We start from the raw sequence: 16,240 nt of genomic DNA, 5'->3' as shown, positions 1-16,240 counted from the left end.
GAGGCAGAGCCCTTAACCATTACACTATCCAGCCTTTTTAAGTGAACATCTGACTAACAATTGGTCCATATGAGTGGAGAGAACAATGCCCTCAGTTGAGTCAGGCCGATCGCTGGCTGAGGCATCGAGGGGCATCAGGGGCCGTTACGTCCTAGATTCTCTGCCTAAATTCTCCATGGCTGAGAACAGCACATACTAGCTTACCTACTTTATGTGAAAATTCCTGCAAAATGTATTCTTTATTTTTTACAATGTACCAATATTCACCATTTGTGATTATAAGGTTCCAAACACATTTTATGTCATCTCCATCTATAAAATCAGATTTAAAAGGCTTATTCACGAATGCGGGTCAAAGGGAGGAACTGAAATCTCTAATTACAGGAATTGCATTATTTAAAATGTAAATTGTGTCTTAAAAAAGACTTTAATGTTTCATTGTCTCCGCTCAACAACAAAGTTTTTGAAGTATGCCAGAGCTAAAATCTATAAACCTTTTTTTTATCTATTCCCTGCTCTAAGAAGCTCTTCTCTGTGAGGAAAGAGTTTAATGGCTGTAATTCCTTGCATACCTGAATGGTAACCCTTTCAGGCAGAGAAAAAAATGGAACACAGTCTAGTTAAATGAATGGCACTGTACATACACATTTCTCTCCTCAGTTTACTTTCATCTCAGTAACTGCATTTTATTTTTTTCTGAATTAAATATTTATTTTATCAATCTAAAGGAAACATGTCATTTTAAAGAGGTACTGTAGTGGCATATTGTAGAATGCAGTAAATTATTCTGTAGACTCCATTTTCCTGACTTCAGCATCAGAAACACTTCCTATCTCTATATATTGCTGTATATTGGTATAAAGCCCCACTCTCCCAGTATGATTTAGCCGAGGCTGAAACCTCTTCCCCAGAGAATTCTGGGAGACCTGGTATATTTTGTACAGGCTTTGGAACTCTGTAACAGAACATTCCCACAGAAAAAAACCTGACAATACTAAAGACGTCGCCACCTGTAATACATTTTAGAATGTGAATCAGGGAGCGGAAAGGTTTTACAATGGCTAAATGCCTAAATACGTTATAAATTAACTACCTAACAACCGCGTCACGCCGATGGGCAGTCCCAGGACCGCCTAATGCCGACTGGCGTCAAGTCGTCTGTGATCTGTGGCTAGCAGACTGTTTACAGCCTAAAGGGGAAAACTTTCCCCTTTGTTTACATGTGTACAGCGCTGCTATCTCCTGTAGCGCTGTACAAGGGACACTCTACTGTCCCTCAGAGGGTCTCGTCATGTGTGGCCTCTCATTGGCTGGTGCCTATGAGAGGCGGGGAACAGTGCCGATCGCCATCCTACGCTGATTTAGGATAGCACAGGGGGGACGGAGGGAAAAAGCTGCTTTTTTTTTTTTTTTATAAAAAAAAAAAAAAAAATCGATCACAGCAGATCAGATACCTCCTTCTGAGTGTCCTATTAAAGTGAACCTCCGGACTAAAAATCGACTCAGCAGCACTGAAAAGGCTTTGTGTTTCTTTAACAGTTTCGCAGCATCAGAACTTTGTTTCTCTTATACAAGCCTCATTTTTAGCAGCACAGAAGAAAACTGCCCGGGCTTTTTTCCCCTGATGCTGTGCAAAGCATGATGGGATTTCTGATTTTGTTGTTCTCGTTCTGCTGTTTTGGTGCAATTTTTTTTTTTTTTTTAACATTTTGAATTTGACATTTGAAGCCTAGCGTGTGCAGCTGGGAGAGGTAATCAGGACACAGGATAGTTGGAACTGTGTCTCCTGCTCCTTGTCACCTCCTTTCAACCAAAAAGATGTCTGCCCCCATGACAAAGATGGCAGCCCCCATGAATCACAAACATTTGCCTGTTCTTTTAAAACAGGGTGGGTAAGAGATTATATTACCTATCTATTCTAATTAACATAACTAATGTAACTTGATGACAGTATGTTTGTTTAGGCTGAAGTTCCCCTTTAAGGACATTAAGGCTGGTTTCACAGTGGGACGTTAAAGTCCCACGTTACAGCAGCCAGTAACGCAGCCTAACTCACAGCACTGTAAAATCAATTGTGCTGTCCACAGTGCCCACGTTGCGTTACATAGTAACGCAGCACGTTTAAACAAAGTGCTGCATGCTGTACGTTATACTGGGCTAAGCAGCGTTAGACTGCTTGCACATGCTCAGTAATCTTGGAGGAGGAGGTCTCCCCTCCTCCTCAGCGGCCAGCCACATGGCTAATTAATATTCACTGCAAAGCAGAGACTCATGGTAGGACTGTAGTGTTGTCCGGATCATGAACGAATCGTTCATTTGATCCAGATCTTTTTTGTGAGTCGAATCATCCGGATCACCACAATGAAAGATTCGGTTCACAGTGGATGTATGTTTGGAAGAAACAGGAACATACAGAATGTACAGTGCAGGGAAAGTCCTGTCCTGCTAGTCATTTCACCCAGTCTGCTTCCCTAGTAAAATGATTCAAATGATTCGGTTCAAAGATCTGGATCTTTTCAATGATCCGATTCAAATGATCCGAATCCTTAAAAAGATCCGGACTTCCTATCACTAACCTGGAGCGGCTGCTTTGAGAGCTGCATAACACAGCTCAATCTAACGTCCAACTTCAACACCACCATGCGTTGCGTTAGGGGCACGTTATGCGGCCATAACGTCCCCTAAAACGCAACGTCTTGGTGTGAAAGTAGCCTGAAAGGAGGTTAACTTAATTTGTAAGCTGAGTTGTAGGGCTGTGTAGCATGCTGACAAAGCTGTACATCCCTAAGTTACTAAAAAGGGCCTGGTCACTGTGGGGTGTAAGCCTGAGGTCCTGAAGTGGTTAATATTGTACAAAAAAAAAGTAAGCAATTGTATTCATTAACGTTTACTTCAGGTCATCTTCAAATATTTTTGCAGTGTGGCTCCAGCACAGCTTTAATATCCTGTATTAGAAAATACAACCCAAATTGAAGGGCCTACTTATAACATGGCAAAGTGCACCATTAACATTTTTATCACCACTGTAAGGGTACTTGCACACTATGCATGTTGCATTGCGCAACCTAAAAAATAGGTAAAGTTCAACTCCGCATACCATGAGTTTCCCACAGGTGTTACTTGGTGCTCAGACACCGATGTACAACTCCACCAACTGCAATCCAGCAGAGTACAAATCCGACTGCAATCCAGCAGAATACAAATATGTCAGCACACCAAAGTTAAAGCAGGGCGATTTATTCAAACCGTGCAAAACTGTATGGTATGCCAAATGCTTCAAAACATCTATGTATTCCTTTATCAAGGAAAATGTAGACAAATCCAGAATATGTTTGGTCGGGAACGCACTCGCCAACAGGTGATGTGCACAAATTAAGCACCACTGTGTATTTACCAAAAAACAGCATTGCAAAAGTTTTGAAAAGCCGCATTGTGCGTTATGAGTGCAAAACAATGCATTCAGTACTTAGCAGAATTTACTGCAACTGTAAAATGTCCATGTCATTTATTCAATATACAGCAGCTGCATGTTATTCCAACAGAAATAGCCACACAGTGCTACTGATGCTTAACTGTGAATGTACTATTACAATATAACTGCATTGCAATTATATTGTCCATTGCACCAAATGGATGCAGTGTCAAAGCAACTTTCACACTGGTGTGGTGCTTCAGACAATATAATTGCATTATACTGTAATGGTACGCTAGCAGTGCGGTGTGATGCATACCAACTGCAGTGACGCATACTGTCTATGTACTGTACACAAACTGCACGCATAACATGCAATGAGACTTCTCCCCTCCATTTAAATCGTATTTCCAGGGAACACAACACCACTCCCCAGTGCAAAAGTAGTCTAATGAGTCAGCACTGTAATTTCACAGTGATAGTTTATATACCTTGTCCTAAAAAGCTCAAGGTTAATATTAGTACCATCTCTAAAAATGAAACAACCAATAGCATGGCTTGTTTTCTGTATTTAAAGGGTACCTGCAGGCTTCCACAATCTTACTACACCCTTCCTGCGCTGTGCTAAGGCCCTCTAAACAATCTGTGACATTAATGTCGGAGACTGCTTGTGGCCAAGCTCCCCTATTTGTATGAGCACAGCCACATAACGCAGACGCAATGCACGGCTCATACTTGCAGTACAAAGCCTCTCGTGCACAGCACTGTCGCAAACCCACTGGAGCCTGTACAGTGCGACACGTGTACATGGATGGCAATGTGGGCGTGAAGATAAAGAGGGTCCCAGTCAGCAGCAGGAGGGGTCTAGGAGAATTGGGGAAGCTTTTGGGGGATCCAATGGCCTCCCCCTACTGAGGTAAGTATATAACTTTTTTTGCCGATTACAGGTGTACTTTAAATTAAAATGTATTTTTAAAAATAAAAAAAAGTACTGTGAAGAGAGCAAATGTATAAAGCTGCTAAATTGACACTTTATAAACAGACCCAATAAGAGAGAATAGATATTTTCTGCCTATAAAAAAAAAACACTGTGAAGCATGCTAGGTTTAAAAACTCCAATTTTGTATTTTTTTTATTTTTTAAGACTTTTTGTACATACTCTTGGATAAGGGAGACCACTGGTAGTGTTGAAAGCTGGGAGCAGCTTATAGCCGAGCTGTTTAGCCATGTGTAAGAGTTCATCGTTGTACCAAGCCATCCTTTCTCCTTTTTCCTTCAGCATGACAGCAACAGAGTGTCCACCAAGTAGACCACTGAGAATAAAGAAAAAAAAAATATATACATAACTTAATTACAATCACAAAAAAACACATGAATAAACTTACACTTGGAGAATCCCAGTTTTCAAAAATAAAGATGCTATGTACAGTACACTACGGATAAATCAGCACTTAAAGTGGTATGAAACTCAGCCATTTCATCTTCGGTGTAAAACATTATTTACAGCATAAAATCTATCACCAAAAAAATTGTTGCATAATAGCATTCAAACAGTTAAACACAGCACTTTGTTCTTTAGTGGAAAGCTCCTTAAAGGGAACCAGAGATGAATTAGGAAAAAGATTTTATACATACCTTACTCCAGCCCCATCGCCTGGATCACTCCCACGTCGCCGTCCTCCACTGACCACAGCTACAAGAACCGGGTCCTGTCACGGACGTCATCAGAGACAGCCTACGCAAGAGAAGTGCGCCTTGTACGTATCTCTCCAGCGGCTGCTCAAAAGATGTGCATACAGCGCACTTCTCTTACACTAGACTGGCTCTGACTGATGGCAGTGCGGGGACCCGGTTCTCGTAGCTGCGGGCAGCGAAGGACCTAAGCTGAAGTAAAATAAATAACTTACCTGAGGCTTCTACCAGCACCCTGCAGCTGCCCTGTGCCCACGCTGTCACTAAAGTGATCTTTCAGGACCCCGTAGAGACCCTCTTCCAATGGCCACAGCACTTGCACGGCCGGCCGCTCATGTGTGAGAATTACATTAGTTCAAACACACAACAAAAAGCTAAGAGAAAACTACCTCAGCAAGCAGGCAGGTTTGGTGGGGTGTGGAGGCAATACAGAATACAGAATTCTTTATTCGCCAAGTGCGACAGGCGCCGCACCCGGAATTATTTGTGGACACAGGCAATTGGCATGGATCAAATAACACAACAACATAGAACAAATTACAATACGAATACCGTAACAACATGGTACAAATACAATACATAGTGAAAGTAGCTACATTCTATACAGCTGCATATTTACACCGCAATGCTTAGTACTGGTGACTACTGTCATTGTGTCAAGAGTGAGCAAATGGGAATCAGTCATTGGGCGTGCGATCGTGCTCTGGGGTGCCAAGGATCTTGGAGGGAGCTAGAAAATGGCGTTGGAGAGATGGTCTGAATTGAGAAGGGTAATTGCTTGTGGGAAAAATGTATTTCTGCGCCTTGTGGTTTTGGTGGGGATGGACCTATAGCGATGCCCTGAGCGGAGGAGGTTGAAGAAGGGATTTCCAGGGTGGGAGGGGTCATGTATGATCCTGTTGGCCCTGGACTTCATTCTGGATGTATGGAGAAGGTCTAGTGGAGGCAGGGGGGACCCGATAATCCTCTCTGCAGTGTTGATAACTCTCTGGAGTTTGAGCCTGTCCCTTGCGTTAGCACCCGAGTACCAGACGATGATGGAGGAGCAAAGGACAGGTTCAATGGTCGCCGTGTAGAAACTGGTCAGTAGTTCCCTTGGCATTCCAAACTTCCTCAGGTGTCTCAGGAAGAACAGTCTCTGCTGGGCTTTCTTTTGTGTTGTGGAGGTATTTACATCCCATCTCAATTTCTCGGTGATGGTGGTGCCTAGGAGCCGAGCACTTTGTACCCTGGTGACCTCCGTGCCATTGATGAAGACTGGGCTGGGTGGTGGAGCGTTCTTCCTGAAGTCCACTATGAGTTCCCCAGTTTTTGCCGCGTTTAGTACAAGTCTGTTGTCTGAGCACCACCTGAGGGTCCGCTCAATCTCGCGGTGATATTCAAGCTCGCCATCTTCACCGATGAGACCTAGAATGGTGGTATCATCCGCAAACTTAATGACCTTGACCGTGTCCACAGATGAGTTGCAGCTGTTTGTGTACAGGGAAAAGAGCATCGGCGATAGTACACACCCTTGCGGTGCGCCAGTGTTGGTGGTTCTTACGCTGGAGAAGCAGTCGCCAAGTCTAACTAGCTGTGTCCTGTTAGAGAGAAAGTCTTTGGTCCAGGCACAGAGGGTGGGGTCAACACCAAGTCGTTCCAGGTTGTCATGCAGAATGTTCGGACAGATGGTGTTAAATGCGGAACTGAAGTCCAGGAGGAGGATCCTGGCATATGACTTGGGTTTATCCAGGTGTTCAGTGATATGTGCAAGGATGTTTATGGTGTCATCCACAGATCGGTTGGCCCTGTATGCAAATTGGAGAGGATCCAGTAGTGGATCAGTGTGGTTCTGCAGATGGGATAGGACCAGTCTTTCAAAGGTCTTCATGATGATTGGAGTTAAGGCCACCGCTCTGAAGTTGTTTAGATCCGTGACTCCTGGCTTCTTGGGGACTGGAATGATGACGGATTTTTGGAAACAGGAAGGAACTTTGCCCAGCTCCAGGGATCTGTTGAAAATGGAGGCAAGGACCGGGGCTAGCTGACCTGCACAGGTTTTCAGACAGGATGGGGATATGCCATCCGGGCCTGAGGCCTTCCTTGTCTTTAGCTTCCGGAGGTGCTTTAGTACGTTGGCCTCCTGGACTGTAGCCAGTGCAGGTGTGTGTGGGGGGGGGGGGGGCATGCAGACCAGAGTGTGGAGGAGAGGAGGGTAGTGGATGCCTGAGGGAGGATGTGGTCGCCTGATATACGGGGTTGATTGGTTCGGCCTCGAACCTGCAATAGAATTTATTGAGCTCCTCAGCTAGTGCGGTATTTGGAAGTATGTGTTGAGGAGTAGGCCTGAAGTTTGTGGCAGCCCTTAGGCCTTTCCAGGCCTCTCGAGCGTTGTTGGATAGAAGGTTAATTTTCAGCTTGTTTGAGTATTCTCTCTTTGCCACCTTCAGCTCTCGTTTTAGGGTGTTCCTGGCCTCCCTGAACTCCTCTGGTGTTCCAGATTTGTGGGCTTCCTCTTTTGACTTCCGTAGCTTGCGTAGTCTGCCATTGAACCAGGGCTTATTGTTTGGGAAGATCTTAATGGTCGTCGCTGGAATGCATGTTTCCTCGCAGAACCTAATGTAGGAGGTGACATTTTCTGCCCATTCCTCCAGACAGGAAGATTCCAAGGCTGACCAATCAGTGCTGTTGAAACAGGCCTGTAGTTGCCCCTTGGCTTCCTCCGTCCATTTTTTGATGGTCCTGACTAACGGCTTTGAGGTTTTAAGATGCCTTCTGTAGGTGGGGATCAGGTGAATTATGCAGTGATCCGAGCTGCCAAGAGCAGCACGTCTGGTAGCCTTGTACGCATCTTTGAGGACTGTGTAACAGTGGTCCAGGGTATTCTGGTTCCTTGTAAGGCAGGTGATGTGTTGTTTGTATCGAGGCAGTTCTTGGCGAAGGTTTGCCCTATTGAAATCTCCTAGGATGATAAAGAAGGAGTCTGGGAGGGATGTCTCCCACATTGAGATGACATCGCTGAGTGTGCGCAGAGCATTACTGGTGTCGGCATCTGGGGGGAATGTAAGTGCCAGCAAGGACGTAGGAGTTGAATTCCCTGGGAGAGTACTGAGGCCTGCAATTTATGAGTACAAGCTCAAGGTCTGGGGAGCAGTATTTGTGCAGGATGGTTGTGTTGGAGCACCAGGAGGAGTTGATGTAGAAATAGACACCTCCTCCCTTGCTTTTCCCCGAGAGTGCCTGGTAGCAGTCTGCACAAAAGAGATTGAAGCCAGGTAGGTGGAGGGAGTTGTCCGGGATGTATTCATGCAGCCAGGTCTCAGTGAAGCAGAGTACAGGGGAGTTACTGCCAAGCGAGGGTTTGCTGCCGAGCAGTAGAGACAGCTCGTCTAACTTGTTCGGGAGGGAGCGAACGTTCGCTAGCAAAATGGCTGGTATAGGTGACCGCAGTCCTTTCCTTTTAAGTCTCACTTGAGCCCCCGCTCTCCTCCCCTCGGCCGGTGTCTGCTCCTGCGGGCCCATTTATCGAGTTGAGCCCAGACTGTGTCCCACAGAGGTAGTGCCTGGGCCCGGTGTTCCCATACCAGTAGCTCCGCTTTGGAGTAGGTGAGGGTGCGCCAAGGTTGTGTGGAGTCGGGATGGGGCTGCATCTAGTGTGGGGCGGAGGGATAGGGCCAACAGTGCGAGCAGGGCACAGTCAGTTAGATTCCAGTCAGTGCAGACGGTGCTGACAGAACGGGGTGCAATCAAGGTAAGCAGCGGCCTTGGAGTATTTCTGTGGCGCAGGGAACGAGGGCAATGCTAGTAACAATAAAAGTCCATGAATAGTCCTAAAGACGGTGGGAATGCGGGGGGCCTTGCTCCTTAGAGGGGATTGCAGGGGGCCTTGCTTCCACAGCAGGTTGTAGTATTGATGTGGAGCAGAGTTAGAAACAGTCTATGGTAACAGCAATAAGTGCAGCAGCAGTCGGTGGTACTAGTCCTTGATTCAGCAACTGTGCACACAGCACATCTATAACTTGCACAGTATAGTGGAATTTAGTGGCATTTGAGCCTACTCGTGCATAGCTCGTGCAGCAGTCAGAGGCAATGATGTGTGGAGCAGTATCTGTAGCAGCGCAATAGAACAATTTTCAAGGTAGTGGAAATAACATATCAGACACATTCCTCATGCAGCAGCCGTGGCAACGTTGTGGAGCAGTGTCTATAGTGGCAGGTCTATAGCAGTGTCTATAGCAGTGCGATGCTAAATTAGTGCTAATGGCAGTCCGTGATGAAAACCAGTTCTTAAGATAGTGAGAAAATGAGGGAGAAAAATACTCACACAGCTGGCTCAGAGGTGATGGTGAGGACAGAGGCAGATCACAGCTGGCATGTGCTGCCGGGCTTACTGGACTTGGCCAAGCTACACGCTTCCAGAGATAGGCCGCAGCTGCCACGTGCACATGTTTGCAGGCCGCATCGGCCACGTGGTGCGATGAAGAAGAGATGGGGGTTGCTGTTAAAGATCCAGCATGCCAGATCTTTAGGTGACCTCTGGGGACACCTGTACACAAGCTAGACTATCAAGGACATCCATGAATGGGCACCTCGGGGAGTCACATTTAGCATTTTCAACCCTATATCATAAAATTGTAAGCTTAACAGGGCATGGTTCCTTTTCTCCTAGTGAAGAAATTCTGCCCAATCAGCAGCCAATAGCCCCTTTGCACAGAGAAATCTTTACCTATTTTCGAATAGCTTATCAGGAACATCTGTACGGCTGATATTGTGGTGAAAAAAAAAAAAAAAAAAAAACACAACACACTGACAAGACAGGCAAAAATGGCGCAGGAAATTTGGGCGCAACCATACGCTGCCATAGGCTGTAATGTGAATTATGGCGATAGCGGCAGTCCGTCAGTAATTGAGTGCCGTCAAAAAGACTGAGCCCAAATTACTATAAATACATGTACACCAGTGTGATGACAGTTCCCCGCTGTAAACCTTCTTGCTTTTCGAGATAGAACAGCTGTTTTCAACTGTGAGCCTGACGGAGTCTGATTACACATGCTACGCTGCCACTAGCGCGCGTAGTGTGCAGGGAGCCCTCATTAAGACACGCTGATTCACTAACGATAGAGCAGCGTTACATCGCACGTTAGCTACTGTTATGCACGCTAGTGAATCGAGCCCTTTGGCTGAATAACCATTTTCGATAGCGGTTTGTTATAAAAGAGCAATAAAATGTTCCAATCAATCGTAGGAAATGAAAGTTATACACTTACCCTAAAACACGAATGTTTGTCTCAAACACAGAAACCACAATATCATTGTCCAGTCTTACATCGTTTATTACTTTCTGAACAGCATCTTCAAATTCCTGGGTTTTGTTTAGTACCTAAAAACAACAAGGAGATTAAAATTAAATGTACAACACAGCTGAAAGTTACAAAAACAGAAAGCATACAAATATTTAAAAACTAAAAAACGTGCTTACCACCAATGTATCCAATGTGTCAATTAAGGTGAGAGAAAATCTGCCAAAACAATGATAAAGAGGTCATTGTAAATGTAAGTTTCATCTTGTACAATTTTTACTACCATGCACATGTACCAAAAGATCTCTAACTGGAGGGGGGGTGGGGGGAGGGAGAGAGAGATACTGTACCTACAGATATATAATAATAGCCGGTCATTAGAAAGCACCTCCTATCACCAATTCTCCAGAAATATCAATATATGAACATGCATACTTGGCCTATTCTGTATGTTCTCTCCTATGCAAGTGGAGACTGGGGGAAGATAGAGCTGGATACCTCAATTATTGTGTAAAACTGATCTGCAAAGAAAACTCATCCAAGTTGACTGCATTTTATCCCAAGCAGACAGTAAGGATGCCCATATATTATTTTCGGCATCAATATCCAGCCAATTCGATAATAATGATTAAATCTGGCATAGACCAATGCCAAAACATGGCAACATGATCAATCATTTCCATCGATTTCCAGCCAATTCAATTGACATGATCAATGCAGCAGAAAAAAAAATTGTGGGTGAAAAGGAGTCGATTGGGTGTGCAGTGGTAATGGCGTTTCATTTTTAACAGACCTGCAGACACTCTCCTCCAAGTGTATGTGTACCCTCCAGGCTTGTGAGGAGTGTTGTAGGCTCCCTGTCATGCCAATATGGCTCCTCCTTCTATACTGACGTCACTAAGTGTGGCTGCGTCACATGGTACTGGCACTTCAAAAAGACAGCAGACATAGGGAGGCCAAGAGTTGCGCCTGGCATAAACGTGAGCCTGCAACAGTCGCCACAGGCTTAGGGAGGGGACATGTTACATGTTGGAAGGCCTAGCAGGCAGAGTCTACATCGCTAGGATGGTTTCCAATATTTACATGTTTAAAATGTATTGGATAGGTGTCTGCAGTGGGCAGGCAGTAGATCCCTCTCCAATCAGATTCAATCACAGAGAGGTCTTTTTCATGGTTGATATGGTGGCAATTGTCCAATGTTTAGTCACCTTAGCCAGGAACAATTACATACATCTGTCTTTTTACTGATCGCACTACATAATAGTCATACAATGGTCAAGTGAGGTCTGTGAGCGGATTCGGAAAGATACATTAAAATCCTGGTGCGTACTGCAATGAGCATTCCTTCACGAGTTAGTGTAAAGAAATAATGAACTGCAATATTACATTTTTTGTTAGCCTCTGAAAAGATAACAGCAGGATCAATCTTGTGCTTCTATAGCAAGACTCACAGGTAGGAAGGCAGAAAAGACACTGCATGGCTTGCACTGCTTGTGCAACAATATGGAGAAACAATGTACAACACTCCAAATTAGCTATTGCAGAAATAAAAATAACTTCTAACAAGTTTATGGCTAGTCTATGAAAGATAAGCAAGCGATTCTATAGCGAATGTCTAAAAATGAAGGCAGAAAAGACATTGCATTGATGGACCAGTTTATCAATATGTAGAAAAATGTAGGGGGTGGTCATCTGCAGAAGCAGCAACATGACTTCACTTGAGTGACATTTTAGTTTTCAAAGTAGTGGATAATCTACAAGGAAACATAAAAGCTGTATACAGTGGCTTGCAAAAGTATTCGGCCCCCTTGAAGTTAACATTTTGTCACATTCCTGCCACAAACACGAATCAATTTTATTGGAATTCCATGTGAAAGACCAATACAAAGTGGTGTACATGTGAGAAGTGGAATGAAAAATCATACATGATTCCAAACATTTTTTACAAATAAATAACTGCAAAGTGGGGTATGTGTAATTATTCAGCTCCCTGAGTCAATACTTTGTAGAACCACCTTTTGCTGCAATTACAGCTGCCAGTCTTTTCCGGTATGTCTCTACCAGCTTTGCACATCTAGAGACTGAAATCCTTGCCCATTCTTCTTTGCAAAACAGCTCTAGCTCAGTCAGATTAGATGGACAGCGTTTGTGAACAGCAGTTTTCAGATCTTGTCACAGATTCTCAATTGGATTTAGATCTGGACTTTGACTGGGCCATTCTATCACATAGATATGCTTTGTTTTAAACCATTCTATTGTTGCCCTGGCTTTATGTTTAGCGTCGTTGTCCTGCTGGAAGGTGAACCTCCGGCCCAGTCTCAAGTCTTTTGCAGACTCCAAGAGGTTTTCTTCCAAGATTGCCCTGTATTTGGCTCCATCCATCTTCCCATCAACTCTAACCAGCTTCCCTGTCCCTGCAGAAGAGAAGCACCCCCCGAGCATGATGCTGCCACCACCATATTTGACAGTGTGGATGGTGTGTTTACAGTGATGTGCAGTGTTAGTTTTCCGCCACACATAGCGTTTTGCATTTTGGCCTCATCTGACCAGAGCACCTTCTTCCACATGTTTGCTGTGTCCCCCACATGGCTTGTGGCAAACGGCAAATGGGATTTCTTATGCTTTTCTGTTAACGATGGCTTTCTTCCTGCTACTTTTCCATTAAGGCCAACTTTGTGAAGTGCACGACTAATAGTTGTCCTATGGACAGATTACCCCACCTGAGCTGTAGATCTCTGCAGCTTGTCCAGAGTCACCATTGGCCTCTTGACTGCATTTCTGATCAGCACTCCTTTTTTGGCCTGGAGTTTAGGTGGACGGCCTTGTCTTGGTAGGTTTACATTTGTGCCATACTCCTTCCATTTCTAAATGATCGCTTGAACAGTGCTCTGTGGGATGTTCAAGGCTTTTTGTAGCCTAAGCCTGCTTTACATTTCTCAATAACATTATCTCTGACCTGTCTGGTGTGTTCTTTGGACTTCATGGTGTTGTTGCTCCCAATATTCTCTTAGACAACCTCTGAGGCCATCACAGAGCAGCTGTATTTGTACTTACATTAGATTACACACAGGTGCACTCTATTTAGTCATTAGCACTCATCAGGCAATGTCTATGGGTAAATGACTGCACTCAGACCAAAGGGGGCCGAATAATTATGCACACACCACTTTGCAGTTATTGATTTGTAAAGAATGTTTGGAATCATGTAAGATTTTCGTTCCACTTCATGTGTACACAACTTTGTATTGGTCTATCACATGGAATTCTAATAAAATTGATTCATGTTTGTGGCAGTAATATGACAAAATGTGGAAAACTTCAAGGGGGCCAAATACTTTTGCAAGCCACTGTAAATATCTGGTTGGGCATGTACCTGGTAATCTAATTTTACATCCTGTGCTTAGTCTTATCACATCTATATTAGTCTATTGGTGAGATTGAAACTGTAGACTAGTAGATGTGCAGCCACCACCCAACACCTGGTGTATAATTAGTCAGCTGTGTCTGTACAGTTACGGTCATGGATGAGAAACTTGGCAATGAGTGCATATCATTTGCTACTGAAACTTGCAACATTCTTCTTGAAAATATATCACTTTAGAAAAAGGAAGCTCAGAAAGATCATTCGACATTGTAAAGAAAAGAAAAAGTTTTATAACTTGTCTGTGTCCCTGTTGAGGATTATTTTACTAACTTCACACACTCTAGTGAAATCAAGGAGTCCAATTTGAACTCAAGAGCCTATATGCAATTAACTTTCCTAGAAGATAACTTTCATCTTCGCTTTAAAGAGGAACTCCAGTGAAAATAATGTAGTAAAAAAAGTGCTTCATTTTTTACCATAATTATGTATAAATGATTTAGTCAGTGTTTTCTCATTGTAAAAATCTTTCCTCTCCCCGATTTACATTCTGACATTTATTACATGGTGACATTTTTACTGTAGGCAGGTTATGTAGCTGCTACTAGCTGTTTTGGCTGTTAGAGACAGCTGTAAACAGCTAACTCCTGTCTGTGAACCTTGTTACATTGTAACAAACTGCCAAAAGTACCGCGGTACTCAGAGCTTCTTGTGGGAGGGGTTTCAGCACAAAATCAGTCATACAGCGCCCCCTGATGGTCTGTTTGTGAAAAGCATTATATTTCTCATGTAAAAGGGGATATCAGCTACTGATTGGGATAAAGTTCAATTCTAGGTTGGAGTTTCTCTTTAAAGTGAAACTGTCGGGCATAAAATCAAAAATCAATTCTTTATTTTTATCTGTAAACTAGTAATAAGGATGATAAACAGGCAATTCAAAAGTTAAAAACCACGCTTAGTTTTCATATCCATAAAACATTCCCCAGTTTCCGTGGCACTTATTTGGTACATCTGCCAACACAAAGGAAGTTGCAGGACATGCTGGGTTGTCTTTTTTTGATTCTTTACTTTCCCCTCAGACTTAACTAAAGCAGCTTGATTGGCTGATGCCACTTTCCCTCCAGTTTCCCCCTCCAACACCTCTGTTCCTCTCTGATTGGCCAATATGTCTCATGCTGAGAAAATGCACTTTCTATTGCAGAGCTGGGTGGGAGCGCCTGAAGACTGGGAGGAGGGCGAGCAATGCATACACAATCAAGCAGAGGAGAGTAAAGGCTCATACACACATCAGACTATAGTCCTTGGAAAATGAAAGATCACAGACCAATCTTACCACCCTTCATGTAGTATGCGAGCCATACCTTCACAGTCTTTTTTTTGGAGCTGAACTCCCCATCAGATAAAAATCTTTGCAAGATGCTGCACACAAAGATGCTGTGCACATTCAAAAGATCAGTATCTGCAAAAGATCTGTTCCTGCAAAAGATCCGTTCCTGCAAAAGATCCGTTCCTGCAAATTGCATTCATAGTCAATGAGATCTGCAGATCATCATACACACCTTGTTTAACTGACATTCATCTGCAGATCAGACAATCTGCAGATCTGAAAATCCATCCTGGTGGATCTGATCTGCAGATGAATGTCTGTTAAACAAGGTGTGTATGATGATCTGCAGATATCAGACTATGAATGCATTTTGCAGGAACAGATCTTTTGCAGATACTGATCTTTTGAATGTCTACAGCATCTGTGTGTGCAGCATCTTGCAAAGATTTCTGTCTGATGGGGAGTTCAGCTTCATAGAATAGACTGGGTAGGTATGGCTCTCATACTACATGAAAGGGGGTAAAATTGGTCTGATCTTTCATTTTCCAAAGACTATGGTCTGATGTGTGTATGTGGCCTAAGGGAGGAAACAAAATCAGGATTGGCTTCAAAATAGACACAGTTAAGATGGAGAATACCAAGAAGGATTTTCTCTTTTTTACTATAGAAATCACTAAAATCAAAACGTGTACAGTGCAATACATATGTTATGCAAGTAGAGCAAGTATTTACTTATCTATGTGCTTATTGTTGACAGCTCCTCTAAACTACCCTTTTAGAATTTTACAATTGAAAAAAGTACCAAAAAGTTGGTAAAAAAAAAAAAAAAGTGCTAAATCTATTCCCCCCAGTCACATGCGGAGGACCCTTTGAAAACACACACACATACATACAGTATATATATTGTTTTCAGAGTGTGGGTGTAATGCACCTGCCAAGTGTGGCCACTTGTGGACTTTCAAAGTGTCCCTGGCAGCAGTGGTGGTCATGATCAGGATGTGAGAAGCCTATGGATGAAGCTGAGGCTTCCATCTTCATAGGCAAGTATCTACAGTTGTGTTCAAAATTATTAAACCCCCAATGCTGTAAAGGGTTTTAGGGAATTTACTGTACATTTGTTATTGTGTTCAGAACGAAATCTTACAAGGACTTTTTAAAGAACCAAATGC

At 43.5% G+C, this 16,240-nt stretch overlaps 1 protein-coding gene across 2 annotated transcripts in view; it reads right to left on the bottom strand.

Moving 5' to 3' along the window:
* Positions 1-16,240, bottom strand: part of EDEM3 (ER degradation enhancing alpha-mannosidase like protein 3) — a 104,630-nt gene that overhangs the window by 57,413 nt on the left and 30,977 nt on the right. For both annotated transcript variants that reach the window (XM_068240121.1, XM_068240122.1), the window contains exons 4-6: positions 10,563-10,602; positions 10,351-10,463; positions 4,572-4,725 (exon numbers count right to left, since the gene is read on the bottom strand). In XM_068240121.1, coding sequence (XP_068096222.1) covers positions 4,572-4,725; positions 10,351-10,463; positions 10,563-10,602 — 307 coding nt within the window. The remainder of the gene's footprint in view (positions 1-4,571; positions 4,726-10,350; positions 10,464-10,562; positions 10,603-16,240) is intronic.

Source organism: Hyperolius riggenbachi, chromosome 6 (genome assembly GCF_040937935.1).
Source record: "Hyperolius riggenbachi isolate aHypRig1 chromosome 6, aHypRig1.pri, whole genome shotgun sequence".
Lineage (NCBI taxonomy): Eukaryota > Metazoa > Chordata > Amphibia > Anura > Hyperoliidae > Hyperolius > Hyperolius riggenbachi.
Note: the sequence above shows the minus strand (reverse complement) of the source record. Positions and strands in the feature narration are given on the sequence as shown.